At 35.1% G+C, this 18,968-nt stretch overlaps 1 protein-coding gene across 1 annotated transcript in view; it reads left to right on the top strand.

Annotated features, from left to right (window-relative positions):
- Window positions 1-765: 765 nt before the first annotated feature.
- Window positions 766-18,968, top strand: part of LOC119639859 (fibroblast growth factor receptor-like 1) — an 87,313-nt gene continuing 69,110 nt past the window's right edge. Inside the window, exon 1 of the mRNA XM_038037539.1 lies at window positions 766-1,957. Within this exon, the coding sequence (XP_037893467.1) occupies window positions 1,786-1,957 (172 nt within the window). The 5' untranslated portion in view covers window positions 766-1,785. The remainder of the gene's footprint in view (window positions 1,958-18,968) is intronic.

Below are 18,968 nucleotides of genomic sequence, written 5' to 3'. Positions count from 1 at the left end.
CTTCCCTAACAAAACGCCACATGAAACTCTTCTTGTTTTGGTTGACAGGCAATGAAAGTGCAATGTAGAGGAATATCCGTCCATCCAAACCATCGAATTCAACCGTGACGTATGCTGGTGCTTGCCATTTCCTTATCATTTTTACCTGCAGAATTTGCTGATCAAAATTTTTGCAAACACCTAATATATATATATATTAATCATATGTCTATGTTGTTTATATATAAATTTTAATTTTTAATAATAAAAAAAATTTTACATGAACACAAACATATATGCATATATATATATATGAGTTTACTGTTAAATATATTTAAATTGCTGCAAAAAATATTTTTGCACTTTTATGAAAATATAAGACAAAAAGAAGAAGAAGAAAAAAGTGCCCGTATTTAAATTCTAATTAACTTGACTTTCACGTATTCTCATTCATTTTTATTACAGATGCCAAAAACTAAAGCTCCAATGGGCCATTATCCAAAATGAGAAAAACTATAATAATATAGTGTATGTATAGTGTATAGTGAATGTATGAAAGGAAATAATAAATTTTCAAAGTCCTTTAAGGAAACTTTTATTAAACGAAAGAAATCTCAATTTACTTTTTAAATGACTATAACACTTAAATGACGAAATAAAAAAAAAAAAAAAATAAGAAACAGTAAAAATTTCGATATTTAATGAACAATTAATAAATGAAAAAGAAGAAGACGAAGTAGAAAACAAAAAAAAGAATACAATTTAATATTTAAAAAAAAAAAAAAAAAAAATAATTAAAATAATTATAATCTCGAAGCAAAAGAACAAAACAAAAAAAACTAATAATCGAATTAAACGTAAATCATAAGTATAGATAATTTAAAATGAGTCCGTCCGTTTCGAAAATAATTAATTAATGCATAGAAAGAAAACATTATAAAAAAAAAATCAATTTGAACTCAAGCAGTTTATTAAATGGCGTCATCAGCATAAAATGTGTTTAACAGGAAGGAAAGAAAAACGGAACACCATAAACACACTCGAGTAAACCATCAAAGAGAAGAAGAAAAAAAAAAAAGGGAGCGAAACAAACAAAAAAAGCAAAAAAAAAACAAAAACAAATTATAACAATTCAACTCAGTTAATCAATTAAGTGAAAATATATTTGAGTATAAAATTAAACTTAATGTGTTTACCCGAAGACATAATCAACATTTCGTTATTATCTTCATATCGTTATACATATATAGTTGAACTGGAAATCATTGAAAAATGTGAAAAATATTTGACATAACCGTACGCATGAATGATTACTCATATCAAACAAGATATCAATAAGAAAACCTTAAGCGTTTCCTTTTTTTTTTTTTTGTTGTTATTTATGCACTTAAAAAATGAACAAATTGAACAAATGTACGTAACATACGTAACACACACCCACACATAAAAAGAAAGACCAGAAGAAGAAAAAGAAGAAGACGAAGAAGAAGAAGAGAGAAAAAGAAAAAACCAAACTATAATTCTTTTTATTTTTCGGTTTTACTCTTGTACTATCATTGTTAAGTTCTTTTCATCATAATAAAAAACAAAAAAAAAAAAATCATAACAAAAATTCTCTAAAAGGTGTGTTCGTTCCTACACGCATAACATATTAACAGGAAAACGAATAAAATGAATAAAGCCATAAAGCATTGAAATGTTTTATATGCTGATGAAATTGTGTCAGCAAATGTGTTAAAAGCAAAAAAGCAAAAAAAAAAAAAAAACAAGGAAGAAAAAAATAATCGCCATTCAAACACGTAGACAATGACTGCTACTACATCGCCATCATTGCAATCATCACTATTTTCGCCAACAAAGAGGACAATGCTCGGCTTTTGTAAAAATCACAAAACAATGGGTTCGATTCTTAAAATACATTTACAACAAATGCATTTCTGGAATTTTGCAGCAGCAGCTCTATTTTGTCTAAGTACAGGTGAGTGCTTCAAATGACTTAAAATACAATTCAGTTTTTCTTTTTTTTTGCAAAAAATCGTTTAAAGCCATAAAATGCGTTATAGTGGTAAAGCATTATTTGGGCCTTATATACCCACTAATATGCAAATTGCTTACGAAAATAAATAAAATTAAAATTAAATAACAATAAATTGTTTTTTATACTCTACACCACTTCTTGTACAGAGTATATTAAATTAGTGCCAAAGTATGTAACACCCAGAAGGGCTTAAGATAGACCCATCTTTTATTATACCGATCGATTCAGAACGCCAATCTGAATTGAAATAAGCCTGTCTGTCCGTCTGTCCGTCAGTCCGCCTGCCCATCTGATATCTATCAATGTAAAATTGTCTTTAAGCTACACGTTGCAAATCTTGAGTTATTTTGATGAAATTTACTACAAGGTCATGTTTTGACAAAGGCTTTTAAAAATGGGTCAGATCAGTTAACTTTTTCAACCTCTCCACATGTAACGCCCTATTCCGAAAAGTCGTTATGTGGAAAAAATTGCAAAATTTCTAAGTAATAGCACTTTGGCATTCTGGATTTGAGAACTTTAAACCAGCTGGGACAATTTTTGAACCCGCTCTCATATAATGAAAACTGAAGTTCATGCGACAAAAAGGCATAATTTTCAATTGTTCATGATGGAAAGTATATCGCAATAGCGATTTAACATGAAACAATTTGGACCATTTCGGCCTATTTTTTGGATCATACCCTAACAAGAATTTTCACGATAACCGATGCTTTGTAGATCATCGTAAGTTTTAATATGTGATGATGAATAATAGTAATTTCATACAAAAATGAACTCTACAAAATTTGGATCATCTACGCCTATTTTTGAATCCTGCCCTAAGTAAGAATTAAATTTTTATTACATTAGTTTGCGTTTTCGGCCCACTTCCTCACAAATACGCACTTAAAAAATATGCCTTTATATGGAGACGAGATATAATTTTTGTGCTCTACAATAAAAATAAGAATTGTGTTAGACAATATGGTGTAGGGTATTCAGTGGTGGGCCTTGCGCAACTATAATGTTTTTCCTTGCTTTAACTGTAGATTTACGGCGCCCGTAAGTTTGAAAGGTTTTTCACTTTAAAAATATCCGATACCATTAGATGATATGTGAGATGGGTTCAAAAAAATATGGACTCGTGTATTACTTGCAATATATTTATTTATCCGTCAATATCTATTTTGTTCACTTCAAAGTAATCCCCATTAGATATAACATACCTATGCTAGCGTTTCTCCAAATCCTCAAAGCACTTCTGTAATGTGCATTTTGATAAGGCCTTGAGTGCATGCAGCGATGCGGTCTTTATCTGCCGCGGCAAAATGTCGCCCTTTCATGGATCCTTTCAATTTTAGGAACAGGAAAAAGTTGCGTAGAGTCAAGTCCGATGAATTCGGCGGCTGAAGTATGATTACTTTGTTCTTTTGGTCCAAAAAATTACGAACAATCAACGAGGGGTGAACCGGCGCAGTTATCTGGGTGCAATATCCATGACTGCTTTTTCCACCATTCCAAGCTTTTTTTCATATTGCTTTACGCGAATAGCGCATAAATTCAAGATAATATACCTTATTGTCCGGCAAGAAGTCACGATACACGACGCCATTATTATCGATGAAAACCGGGAGCAAAATATTCACATTTGAACGAACTTGGTGTGCTTTTTTTAAAACCTTTTGGGGATTGTCAGTGAAGTGTATAGCACTTATAAGCACTTCTTTTACTCAAAGTAGACTTGCCAATTACCACTGCTAACATTTTAAGAGAGTCGAGGGTCTGAATTTTGTTTATCACACGGAATTTTATACAGAATCGTTAATCCATTTTTTCGCCAAACGCACCAAAATACGCCTTTTGCTTATATCTGTCGAAAACACACTAGAAATGCGAAATGGCTGAACATGTTGGGAACATGTACACCAACAAAACAAAAAAAAAAAAAGAAGGAGGATAATCCGAAAATCAAATTTTCAAATAATTCTTTTTCCTGAACACCTCTCGTATATTGGCTTTTAATGATAGAAGGCAGCAAATACATTTGTATGCTTACTCCGCTTCTACGAGCCACATTCGCTTTTACTATTTGCATGCAAATGTGATGTTGTATACCTACGGCTATGATAACTTGTCAATTTGATGGATTACTTTTTTTTTTAGCTTTTAATTTTTTCCTCAAAGTGTGATAACGAACGCTTTATAGAAAAAAAAAAAAAAACAGTAAAGTGATCATGTGAAAACGGCTAAGTTATTAATGCGATTAAGCTTTCAACTAATACCGTTAAAACAAAGTTTAAAACTAAAATAAATCCTCTCGGCACGAGAACCCAGGTGGTGCGTTTTTTGTCCAGGTCGTTAAGCAAAACTAACTTTCAAGATGCGTTTATATCCGGAGTAGACGATTTTTTAGCAACGGAACTTTGGTTTTGAAGATGCTTGTATTCCTCACGTATTATATTTTGGGTTTGATATTTGATATCATTATAGGCACACTTAACTTCCTTTTCCTTTTTTTTTTTGAGAAACATAGGACATAAAGTAACATCGTCAAGAAGTCGCGTGATTCCTATATTGCAGGCGTTCAACTTTTAAAAATCCGCTCAATTGCATCAGTTATATTTGGCAGCGATTCTTTATGCTGTATCCAGTTAGCCACCCCATTGAAAATATGAATTTAGAGTTTTCCACCCTTGACCTTATCGTCAATCGCAATCGCCCACTTAATCAGAATCGTGAAGCTTTTACGAATCATCGCAGAATACCCATGTCTCATCATTTATCAGAACTTTTTCCGTTTTTGTTTTTGTTTCTTTGAGTCCTAATAAACGGTATTTGCCAGGATCCCCCGGAGGAACGATTGCATGCAAGAAACTTCGGTGAAAGCTGGTTTATACAATCATAAACTATACAATTTTGATGAATGATTGTTGGCCTGATAAGAATGATGTTTATATCCTTGTCTTAAATGAAGAACACAAATGCCAATGCTTCAACCAATGTGTGAGGCCTGACTGCTTAAGGGAGTTGTGTGTACGTGATGACTGTGGTATACGCAAATGCGGACGCATTAAATGTGCTTGGAAGGCTTCGCCTTGCCTAGAGAAGAAGATTTGGACCATAACCAAACTTTCAGTCTTGAAACTTTTGTTTTGAAATTAGGCCCTCTCTCTTGCAGGATTGTTCTCCAAAGATGAGGAGTGTCCTAATTCACTCATTATTTACCAATGGTTCTGCGGAATCCGTCTGATTAAGGCTTCACGCCCGGTGTAGATGTTGAAATTTGACTAAATCGGCCTTCTTTACTCATAATTCGACCTGCTCAAAGCATTAAATAATATATATCTGCCAGATCGTATACACTCTGGCATAATAGAGCCTAAAGGGACAAGATTACGAAACGCTATATTACTCTAGAGTTACACTAGATTTGATTGAAAAGCATTGCCAACTTTCAGCATCTATAAATCTTGCCAATTTAAAAATATTAAAAAAAAGCTAATTTAAAATATCGTACGTCGTATATCGTACATTAACACATTATCAAATTTCAGCATCTATGAATGCTGCCAAATCTAAGCAGATGCGTTTTAAAATATCGTAAATCATATATCGTATATAAAATATTGCCAAAAGCTGCTATGTTAAAAAAATGTGTTTTAAAATAACGTAAATCGTATATCGTGCATTAATTGATTTTTCCTTATTAACACACACAACAAATTAAATAATATGATAAAATTATGATAACATATAAGAATTTCATCGGTCTTTGACACTCGCTGCATATGAATATCAGTGAAGTTCATTCCTTATCGTACATAAATAATTCTTGTCGCTTTTGTTATTTTTCTAAAGTCTTTGCTTTTTTTCTATTTTTCTGCTGTCCTCTTTTTTTCCCCCCCGTATGTCGAGAGTTATTCTAGCTCTGCTATCTATGACTTGTTGATAGCTTTTACGATACAAAATATGGCAACTCGTTGAATGTTTTAAACAGAATTGAATTTCTCTTAAATTTTGCTAAATTATATTATTGGTGTTTCCCGCTTCTGTGCTGGGGGGGGGGGGATCTGAATGTATTACTAGAGCAGTAGTACAGTTTCCCTTTTTGCGCATCCTTCGAACATGTAAAATATGTTTAATTTGAATTCCTCTTGTCGTTCTTGTTGTTCTAAGATACTGAGCTTTTTTGTTTTTTTTTTTTTTTTAATCAAATTTAATTACAATTTCGATTCCATTACTCCTCGTTTGGAACGTTGGTAAGCCCCTATCTAACGGCCGTTCGATTAATAGAAATAAATTACAATTTTACAATACACTTGATGTTAATTACGGACATTGGAAAATTGGTATGTTTGTATAATGCTAAGCTAAGTGCATAGACAAGCAGACAAGCAGACAGGCAGACAGGCATATTTACAAATCCTCATGAAATGAAAATACAATCACACATAGTTTTATATATATATATATATATATGTAAATACATATATATATCTATATAAGTAAAATATATAGAAATGTTTAAATGAATGCTTCTATAGATAAAATGAAAACAAATTCATTTCGGATATCTTATTATGCAATTTCGTTCATTTACGCTGCAGTCCAAACAAAATTTGTTTGCAATATGGGTAAAGCGTGCTTGTGCTTACTCGCTTGCTTGCTCCCTTGCTTGCTTGTTTACGTGCGTGCATCCCCATATATATATATATATGTATACACATATTTTTGTGCATTTGATACGTTTAGATTACTAATGTATGTGTTAACTACAGTTGTCGGCTGATGGTATTTCAAATGTTGTATTTGGTGATGTAATTAGATCCTGGCATATGCACATATGTTGCTGTTGAATTGTCTTGTCAATGAAATGTTATTTGAATTTGCATCCGGTATTTGTAATTGCATGTATTGCAAATACTGAATTGAGTTTTTACACCCGTGTGAAAATTGAACGCAAATGATGAAATTTTAAATAGCAACAAATTGAAAAAAAAGACAATAAGAACAAAAAATAAAAAAAACAAACATGAAAACGAAACGAAAAACAAATGATTGTACACAAAAGCTAAACAATATATTATTAAAAAAAAAAAAAAAAAAACTGTTTAGATTGTTTCGAAAGTCGGTAGGAAATCCTTCCAGTGGTGATGCTAATTAGATGTATTCGTTTATTTTCTAAACAAGTAATTGAAGTAATTGGCGAAAAAAAAAACAAAAATTCAGTTAACCAAGTTAAAACTGTCTAACGGGTCAAAGTCGATCCTTAAAATCTCTATAGAACTCTTTTTTACACCCTACTCTACTTGTAGTACCGCTTATATCAAGTTTATACGCACTTATGGAACCCCCAGAAGGGCTTACGAAAGATTCAACTTTCATTATATCGATCGATTGAGAATCATTTCTGTCTGTTCGTCTAGGGTCCGTCCCTGCATTTTCACGTTCAAGCTGCAAAATTAATGATAATGAATTTTGTTTTTACACCCGGATGTATGTAACACCTGAAAGGGGCTACGAAAGATCCATCTTTCGTTATACGAATCGATGGCGAATCATTTCTAAACCGATCTCACTTTGTTTGTCCGTCTGTCCGTCTGACGTCTATCCCTGTATTTTTACTTTCCAGCTGTGAAAAGGTACAAGGTATATTAATTAGTACGATCGTATGTAACATGCAGAAGGGCTCAAGATGAACCCACCTTCTACTATACCGATCGATTCAGAATCATTAGCTGAATTGAGAATCATTATCTGCGTTATTGAGTAGTATTATTCAGTGTTTGCAGACACCAATTATGGAACGCTTAAGATTGCATTTTCGTTCATCATTACTGTGGCCATAGTCCACCAAACCCTTTTGGCAACTTATGGCGATGCTCCTCATCGTATCTCAATTGTCGGTATTGGTTTCAACGGTTTAAAAGTGGTGATTTCGATGCCAATGACAAAGAACGGCTTGGGGACCAAAAAAAATTGGCAGACAATGAACTGCAAGACTTATTGGATGAAAATCTAGCTGAAACTCTCAAAGAACTTTCGAACGGCTTAGCAAGTGATGTTTGTGTAAACGTGAACATATGATGGGAAAGATTCATAAAGAAGGAAGATGGCCATCAAATGAATTGAACTGAAAGTGTCACTTCGGACCGTTGCAACATTGCGCTTTCATCGCTTGTCAAGCAAAAAAAAGACGAGTCTTCTATGGCCTATTTCGTCGGGAGGAGGTGGTGGGTCTACAACAATCTTAAGCGTTTCAAGTTATACGTTAGTCCAGAAAAGCTGTCCACATTCACACCGCAGTGGAATATTCATAGCCATAAAGTTTTGCTATGCGTGTGGTGGGATCAGCAAGGCGTAGTATATCACGAGCCGCTAAAACTGTGTGAAACTCTTACTGCAAATGTCTACCGATGTCAATTGAACAAATTGTACGAATTGACGCAAAGTCATCCTCTTGCACGGCAGTGCAGCGCCCTCGCCAGACATCTGATTATTACTTGTTCAGATTGATGCAACAAGGCTTGGCTGGCACATGGTTTCGAAATGCTGGAAAAGTGTGAAAATGTGCCAATGATTCGATCGCTGTCAAATCTATAATGTTCTCTCGACATGCTATCGCCTTTTGAAATGAAAAATTTTAAAAAATACATGCGTACGCCTAACATTTAAGAATTCCAAGCGCAAAATCCAGGCATACGACGTACATTGACTGCCAGACTGACTCGCTTTAGCAGGAAGATGATGGTGTGGTCTGTTATTAACGGAATGGTGAATACCAAACGCTACCAGTAATAAGTAATCGATTTGAATAATTCGCTATTCGAGACCATAATATCGAAACAAGGTACACGAAGTAATTTTTTAAGTAGCATGCCTTCGATACCTTAGAAGCACTCAATTGGTAAGTGCTATGTGGCTTACTCATCAAACATCGATTCCTTCTCATCACCACCTGCTAGCATCGATGGGACATACACCTACTGAGTAGCCCTCCGCTTGTTATGAAAATGTACGAAACTGGTTCGATGATTAGTTTACCTCAAAAGAAAAATAGTTTCTTTGGCACGGCATATACAAATTGTTTGATGGGTGGCAAAATGTGTAGCTAATGATTGGCAATATTTTAAATAAAGTAGTTTTTGTCATTTTCATTCAATGCATATAAGGGAGTGTTTGCTATACTAAAATTCCGACTTAATATTTACATACCGCTTAAATTCACGACCGATTTTCGATAAAAAACAGTAAAAATTAGGTCTTATTACCATGCAAGAGCTTAGTTTTTGTAAAAAAGCTTATATACAGGGATATTCCACCCCCTTCTATTCGATCTACCATCGTTTAGCATGCCTTTATACTATTTTGAACCGGTTTCTGTCGAGGAATATAGTATTCGGTTTGCTTTTATGACCTTATGGGGACGTTAAGCTTTTCGGACGTATAGACCCGTCACGTCCGTCCCTCTGTCTGTTTTCCACTTATGCTGTGTTCGGGTGTACTCGAGCTATAAGTCGGAAATATTTGGAAATGTTACCATAAATTTTGGTAAACGTTTTGCCCGAAAATCATACGTTAGTCACATATCGCTTCGAATCATTTTTACCATTATTCCCCCATATTTTGAAGAAGTGAAGAAATGGGTAAAAAAAGAACATTTTCGCATACATGGGATCCTTTTTTAAACTCAAACTTTGTATATATTTCCAATTTTCTCGAAGCCGCCGATCCATCTATCGATGTCGAAGGTACGTGCAATCACCTTTAGATGTCGGTTGGAAACAATTTAATTCTTAAATTAGCTGGCATCGTCGAACCAATGATTTACAACGTGGAGTTTCACTGAACCTCTTCAATCATAAGCTCTTGTTTACAGCGTCATACTGCAGGTGCGTAGCGCAGGTGCGTGTGTCGAGCAAAATCTGATGATAGTTCGCACCAAAGACAATAACTTTTAAATTCTTTTTTTTTGCATTTATTTTTGGCTTTCAAAACGTAACTCGTTAACAGATCACAAAAAGTGTTCTTAGCTTCGCAAACAAGTGGACAGACAGAGCTCGCTTAAGCGATGACCTCATTGTGTTTACGTAAACGCTAGACTCGTCGGTGACTGTGTAAAATAAAAATCGTCTTGCATTCTCTCTTCCTCATTCTCTCTCTATATATATGAATACGCATATATTATATGGATATATGTTTATATGATTATTAACATATATATGCATACTCTCCCTACATATACAAAATATAAATTCATTGAAACTTATAAATAAGACTTCGAGTTCAGTTGGAAAAAAACCAAAAATTATTTATATTTACTAAGGATGGATCCAAATGTCGATTTACTTGATATTTGTACGGGTATATTTTGAAATTAACGCTTCACATGACTCGAAAGCGATTAGCGAAATATCATGCGGAAATTTAGAAACGCGAGAACAAATTAACCTCGATTATGTTAAGCTCTTAAGCGCTCTTCACGAGTTTTGGCAGCCGGGAACATAACCTCAACGTTCACCGTATGTAGCCTCAGTATTTTTCGCCATCTTGCTGTCAGTTGTTCCATAAGCAACATAATGCAATAAAAAAAAATCTTCTTTTTTTTTTTTTTTTTTTTTTTTTTTTAAGCAGTAGATATACAAATTTGTTATATACACATAAAGCAATGGACCAGAATAACAAGCGAACGTCAGACGGAAATGGAAGCAATTCGCTTTTTCGTTATTTTTTTTTCATATTTTTTGTTTTTGTTTTTTTTTGCTTCTACTTTTGGTGAAATTATTATCATTTTTTTTTTTTTTTGCATTTCGTGTAAAAATAAGTGTTTGTACACGCCCGTGAGTGCTTTGCAAAGCAAAGTCTGTTTGGAAATATGCAAATTTATAAAGCTTTGTACCCTTATTGAACTGTTTGTTTGTTTATTTGTAACAATATAATCTTATAAACATATAACATTTTTGTATTTATAAAAACATATATACACATACAAAACATTTAGAACACAGAGAGCAACATATAAAAGAAGGAAAAAGTTACTGAAATATATGCGGCGGTAGCAATATTTAAAACGGATATAAAGTACAATAAAAATTGTATACGAATATTGTCAGCATTGTTATTAGTAAGCTAAGCACAAAATTTATGTTATGTGACATATAGTTTCATGCAAAACAAATAACAAACTAACTATGGCCTTTGGAATAATTCCTTGAAAGTCATTGGTTTAAATCAATGGCAAAAAGTAAGCTTATGATACAAAACCGCTAAGCAATAACAAAATTAAGGTTAAAAACGCCTCTTCGTAGAAGTAACTAAAAACTTGCACTGAGAATAGACGGCTTTTGATGTGTCATCTGATGTCAACACTATATAAGAAGTTCGAAAAAAAAAATCGGGAAAGACGTGTTCCAAGGTATTACATATCTGATAGCAGTAAAGAAGAAATATTGAATATCGTCTCGTGAAGTTCAGGAGCTTATATTACTGTACATGGAAAATAACCCAATGACGTGTTAGTTGAATTCGTTCAACTCAGTCAAGCAAATTCAAACTCGAAAATTGCGAAGTGAATAATAGCAATAATAAAGCAAAACACGGCGCGGTCTGCCCAAGCCAGAATGGTGGGGACTCCCGCCCAAATTTGTTCTCAGGACTTATAATGTTTGTTAATAGTAGCGAGTAGCAGTCGAGTAGTAGTTGCTTAGTGACGCGAAATCGACCGGGCTTTGCCAATACCACTATGACGAAGGCTCCAATTCAAATTTGGCCACTAAACTGACAACGTCTCTTAAGTAATAGCAGTAGTAGCCTTTTGTGACTCGCACTCGGCCAGAGCGTGACTTGACCACTGTGGGGAAGACTCCTGCTCAAAACTTGTTCACTGAACTGGCTGGGGTCCGCCAAGACCACTGTGAGAAAGACTCTTACTTAAAGTTTGTTTGCTGAACTGGCTTTGTCTGTTAATAATAGCGTGCAGCAGCAGAGTAGTAGTCAGATGTAACGCGAGCTCGGCTGGGGTCAACCAAGACAACTGCAACGAAGGCTCCTACTCAAACTTGTTCACCAAAACGTCTCTTAATAGTTGCGAGCAGTAGTGGAGTCACCTGTAATTTGAACTCGGCCGGGGTGACTACGACGAAGATTCCCATTCAAAACTCGGTTTTTCAGCGTACAAAGTCTGTTAATAGGAGCCTATGGTAATAAGGCAGTCAGCTGTAACTTGGACCCGTCCTCTGCAAAGATCGCTACTAAGTAGGCTTCATTTCAAAGCACCTTAACTAAATCGTCAAGATACTTTCACAGCAGCGAACAGCCCTAGAGTAGCATTCACTTACGACTCGAACTCCTGCATATCAGAACAGATCACTATGAACTAGGTTGTCATACAAAACTGATTACCTTAAGGAGCAATTTCGTCTAATAGGAGCGGGTAGTGGTCAGGAAGTGGCCGGGGAAGCAGAAACATTATGAAATAGTCACCAGAACTGAATGCTTGTGATTACCACCTATCTGGCAACGACACAAGACTTCGTTGGTAATATGATCCTATCTCGCAAAAGGACGGTCGAAAACACAATCACGGGCTCTTAAATCTATTCACACATTGATTATATTTTTGTCCATTGTAGACAAAGTTTTAGAAAGTCTGGGAACAGTAAGCGGTTCCTATGAACAGAACCATTTTTACAATAAAATTTGTACCGACATTTCTATCCAAATCATTACTACGGCCGGAGTTTTTCGAGATTTCAAACTTCGCAATAGTAAATGTTAACCGAAAATGATGGACGGACAATGGACGGACTTGAAACCTTGCGCTAATTGGTGATATATATTAATACCGCATAGCGTAGACAGATAAGATATGGAACTTTCAAGCTGACATACTCGATTTCAATTCCCGGTCGCGTTTTAATTACAACTGGCCTGTGACCACAGCCACTGTGACGGCGTTAATGCGAAAGTGTTATTCCCTCATCAAAGGACACGTACTAGTCGGACTGCGACCGCACCCTACTTCCCTCTCCTGCTTCATATCTTTTTGGCCATTATTATATTAGGGGTAGGGCGTATTACCTGCCATACGAGTCATATACATACAAGTTGATGTCGTAGACGCTAAGAGAAATTTTGCATATCTCATCTTCTGTTGGCGAATACAAAAGGGAGCATCGTTCTTTTATTTTGTTTTAAAACAGTAAACATTTTTTGAAAAAAACGTGGATCATAAATTCTTATTGCAAGCAGACCAAAAACAGGCGGAATAAACTTAACTCATTCTAATAGCCTTTTAGCCATCAACAAATGCCAACATATTCGCATAGTTTTTATATTCTTGATTCAAAGAAATAGCATAAAAGCGATAATTTATAGCCCGGAAGCAATTCAGCATATTTCATGTGAATCTCATACATTTATTGATAGGCTTAAAAAAACATAAAGAGATGAGAGCTATTTTTAATATGATATACATTACGTACGAAAACGAAATCTGTTATAATGTTTTATGGCAGTTGAAGTAGAAATTGTGTGAGATATGCGAGTAAAAAAAAATGTAAGGTAAAAATCATATTCGGCTTTGAGCGGATCTTTCATATTCCCTATTTCATGTCTACACCAAAAGCTTGTACGTTGTTAAGTCGGACAGTGTGGATAGATGATGTGAACTTTTTAGGTGTTTCTGTACGATAAGTGTGTACCAAATTTAGATTCAATATCGCTTACAAGTTGTAAATTAAAACTTTTTGTTTAATTAAGGCATGTAACCAAGTAAGGGCGATTCACGCCAATTTTAAATGTTCCCGTTAGCTAGGGTTTCTCGTCTTGATATGATCGACAATTCGTTGGAAGAAATTGGTCAAGTTTGCTTCTAATTTTCATCTGTGGATTTCCACTCGGAGTATAACTCTCCGCTTCGAGTTTTTTATTTTTCTGAATTGAGGAAGAGTTTTATATTATACGATGTACTGTAACTGTTACTACACCAATGAAAGAGCGGATCTAGCAAAAGGTATCTTTTGGCTCATTGAACACATTTAACGGCGAACTTCTAAGCAACCAGCGATAGACAGTCACACGGAAAAGCGAACAGCCACACTCGGAGGTCTGTTATTCGATAGACAAACGGATGACCATGCAAGCCGACAGAGGGATAGAGAAACTAACAGGCAGCCATAACACCGCAGACTGGATGGCCAAGCGTATGAATTTCCAAGCAGACAACTGGACAGATGCCCTAAAAGGCAGCCCTGCAGAAGAATGAATGGAGAAGTAGTTGGTAAAATAAACAGACCGCCTAAAAAAAACCGTGGCGTGCAAATGTAAGGACGTGCAACCGTGCGGCTGAGCAAGCGTATGGATGGGCAAGTGTTTGGAGCAGCAAGCAGGCAAATAAACAAATAGACTAAAAGATAGCCCCGCGGAAGATGAGACGGAGAAGCGGATGGACGTACACTGACAAATGGATGGAGCAACTGACACATGGTTCCGCAAATGTTCGGACAGACCAGCGACTGAACGTACACACCCAAACAGATGAGTTGGGAGAGTACTGAACGGAGGACTGAACAGCCGGGCAGAGATACATCAACTTAATATCTTACGCTAATCTGGCAAGCCCAGTTTTTATGATACCTGTGGTGAATACTTCCGGATGTTGCAGTCGGAGGTTGATAATGGCTGTAAATAGGGAGACTAATGAAGGAAGGGCTGGACAAGCGGACAGAGCCACATCGGCTTAGTATCTTACGCTGCTCAAATATACATTGTTTGCGTGATGTATGCTATCACCATTTGTGGATGTTACAGCTGAAAAAGGAACATAGTTACAAAAAGTAATACGACCGGGATGTGATGTTAAGAAGGCCAACTTAAGCCTCAGCAAAATTAAACTGATTCAAAAAAATTAAAGACAACCGACAGCAAAACAATATTTTGCAGTTGTTTTTGTCTATTTCTTCTAAGATGTCAGGCATTGAGCCTCATTTATCAAGATCAGCTTAATATAGCCTAAAACTTTACTTGGCGAAGTTTCAACGAAGTTTTCTTCGTCTTTTTATCTGTTTTCCAAAAAAAAAAAAAAAAAAAATGATGTGTTTCCAAGAATTATTTTAAAGCACTTACAAAATATTTTGAAAATTCTCGCCTTTTTCGATAATGTCATTAAAAGTATTCACATTTCTCTATACGTTCACACGTTATACATACGTATTACTCTATGAACTTAAGCTTCGGCAACAATTTAAATTGAATAGTGGATTATAGAGCATTTAATTGATCCCAAGTGTCCCATAAAGAAATCATCATCAATTTGTATGCGAAAATCCTGTTCAGTTTTTCTTCGCAATAATGCTCTTGTCTCTTTCATTCATGTCGCCCTGACCTTTATCTTTTCACTTATAACTAAGTTATTTACTTCTGCATATGACATTTTAGTCCTGAATATGAGAGACTGAGAACAAAAACAAAAAAAAAAAAAAAGAACGAAAAAAAGTCAAAAATATAATAACAAGTGAACAAAGAGGTTCACTCTCTTAACCTACTAGTACTACTAATACGACCACCACTACTAGTAAACCGAGACAGAGACAAAGATAAACATATAATGAATGTATGCGCTTTTTGTAATACCCTGTAAACAAAGTACCAAAAAATTTGCATACACATACATACAATGATTGTATGTGTAAGTGCATGCTTCTTCTTTAGCTCTTCTCGCATATAATCGCCAGAACACAGAAGATATATTCCAACCATATAAATTACCATATTGCACATCCTTTAAAAAGAAGTAAAAAGATGTTTACGTATACGTGTATGTATAATACAACGAAATAAAGTAAAAACAAGATAAGTAGTGTAATAAATTTTATATGTATTAAAAACCATATATTCACTTACATAATAATAAAGGATAAATTTTATAACAATAACCTCAACCATTCCAAGGTTTTTTATAAATAGCGCAGAGTTTGCTACATGGTTGCTCATAAAATTATTAAAACAAAAACATCTACTCCTATCCTATAATAGGACTTTTCGATAATCTGCAAGGACTATCAACTTAACCTTTCCCACATTTCGCAATCAAATTTAATCTTCCAATCTTAGTAGCGTATGCTTATAAATGGATAGCCGATCCGCTAAAAAAAACCTGATCTAAAAAGACGTCATTGCCTTAGATACCTTTCGAAAACAACAAGAAAAATATATATCTTCTTATGTATATAAAGCCTAGAATAGTCTTTATTAATATTCGCCCATTGGACGATACATGATTATGGCATAACAGCTTACTCATAACAGACGTAGAAGATGGAAGATAGAGAGAACGATTTCCAAGAAGTTAATTGCTCTCTTATGCTCACACATATAAAACCGAAAAAGGACTACTGCCGAGATATGTTTTCATACGACGAATCGGTGTGCCATTATCGCAAGCAATTGTGCTCTTAATTAACCTTTAGGTATGTAACCTCATAATGAACGGTACTGGAAGTACTTTAATAGTTAAGAACAAATCCTAGTGTCGTTACATGCTTTTTTAAGCAACAGTCGTTATATCAGGGCGCTAGCAACAGGTCAAATTAATAAAGGGCTCATCCAATCACTTTGGAGGTGAGCCACGAAGATTTCGTCTACAGAGAATGTCATCTAGACTTCACTACTATTATCTTCTGCTCTGTTTTTGCAGCTCGAAGATGGCCCTATAGACTTATAGAACTTAGGTAACATGCACTGTATACCGTTCTCTGTATCGACCCTAGAGAAACCGATTATATTTGACTAGACATCGTTTATTGAAAATAATTTCTACTCTTTTCTTTGGTGTAAGCGCGGTTAGCATTATACACAAACAGATTCATCTCAGAGAGAATCCATCTCGATTTCGAATTGTCTGCCCTGCATCTCATTTAATTTTAAAATATTGACCTTAACTATCGCTCTCAATAAAAGTCTTAATTAAAGGCGTATGCACATCATGTAAAATACTTGTTGATTAATGGATCATATATGATATAGAGCAAATACCAAGTTCTACACAAAGTGTTTAAGTTCGTAATCCAAATAAAAAAAACAATAAATTGTTAACTAATATTAACTTTAAAAAGGATTCTCTGCATCAATTTCAGTGATTTTTGAACAAACAGATGGACAGGCGGACAAACCTAACCTAGGAATAAATATTCTTCAGAAGATCGCATGATCCATGCTACTATGCATATATAAATACACCCTCAGTCATATGCGTCATAAAGAGTTCTTATAAAACGTGCAAGTAACAGGAGTAGAAAATTTTACTAAGATTATCTTAATTATTGTCTTATTAAAATTTTTATTTTTTTTTTTTAAATCAAGTTTGTATTTGATAAGCACAGTAATTTATACAAAGTCATTATATCACTAGTGTAGAGTTTCTACAAGTTCCGGGTACAAAACTTAGCCAAGTGCAGCCAAGAGCACAGGTTCTTCTTCAAGTCCGTTTTAGAAAAGTCCGGAAATGGGACAAATTTCGTGTTATATATCAAAATTCTCCATCCTCTCTCAATTTTTTCAAATATATCTTTGACCGGGACTGTCATGTCGGAAGGTACAAATTCTTCTCTTGACTATTTTTTTAATCGCTTACTGCACACTGTGTGTGTGTGTGTGTGTGTGTGTGTGTGTGTGTGTGTGCGTTAGTTCTCCGTCAACATAATCTTTGACTCTCTCCCAATCCCACCGTACATAACGTTTCTGGTTTTGAATTCGTTTCTGTTGGTTCACTATTCCTTTATCATATTCCTTTTCACATGGCATTGTTTAGTTGATATTACTTGCATTAGCGATTTTTTTTTACAAATGCATCGATTTCGTTGCGTTTCAGCAGCGAATCGCTAGTAAAAATACGGTCGACGAAGCCACAAAAGCATATGTGCAAAAGCTGATCGAAGTGATTCAGAACTGTCCTCGGTCTTACGACACACACAACATACGTTCTTGCATTATCGTGAATTCAAAAATGATCACTTTACCTTGTGGAAGGAATTTACTTCGTTCGGATGAAATCCTGGCTTCGCAACAATTGAAAGTTGGTTTTACTTAGGACAAGTTCGTTTTCATTGCACATTTTGGTAATAAATTCAAGTCTTACCTCCAATGACAGGCCTCTTTAAAACAGTTTTTTTTTCATGTCGCTGACGAATCAAAATCGGACGTAGAGACGCTGTTCATAAGGTCGGTCTCCGTCCATTTCATACCGATTCACATATCTCGTCTTGACTGTATGGTTAGGTGTCTTTGTCCAGCGGATGTTGGTGGCATCTGCTATCTCGCGGATTTTCAGCGAACATACGTTTGATGAGATTCGTATCCATCATCGCTGGGGGGTCGCTGCAGTCGTGTTATAAATTTCTAAAAGCAATTGCGGATGGTTCTAATAGTGCTAGTATCACTCCCATAAACAGTGCATTTCTCATCTGAAGTGTCCTTTGCGCTATTATCTTTTTTAAAGCAATGAAGCGTAATATACCGCAAATGCTTGTTCTAGCTGTCTATATTGAACGGAATAGAAAAAGATTCTAAAAGAGACTTTGTCACAATCAGCAATAGATAAGCCTAAGAACGTAAGTGTAAAAAAGAATAACGAAAAATAGTCACTTTCATAGCATGGACCTATCGGACTGAGATTCGACTCACGACCCACCCGCAGGTAGCTGCAGCGAATTTTAACCTCTTTAACTGTGCGGTAGCGTATCCAACATAAAACGAAAAATCAACCTATTATTTTAACAAGCTCCAAAAAATTTTAAATGAACTCTTTAAAATCACAATCCAGCAGGAGATGCCACACAAAAAGAGCATTCATGCATTCAACACACGGCTGTGAAACGGTATGTACCGACATATTAGCAAAATAAGTTGGAGATATCCTTGAAAAAAGTTTCGTTGCTTTTCGTTGCTTTTCGTTGCAATTTAAAATGAAAAT

The sequence above is a fragment of the Glossina fuscipes genome, unplaced genomic scaffold (genome assembly GCF_014805625.2).
Source record: "Glossina fuscipes isolate IAEA_lab_2018 unplaced genomic scaffold, Yale_Gfus_2 114, whole genome shotgun sequence".
Taxonomy (NCBI): Eukaryota; Metazoa; Arthropoda; class Insecta; order Diptera; family Glossinidae; genus Glossina; species Glossina fuscipes.
This window is presented reverse-complemented; position numbering and strand designations above follow the sequence as displayed.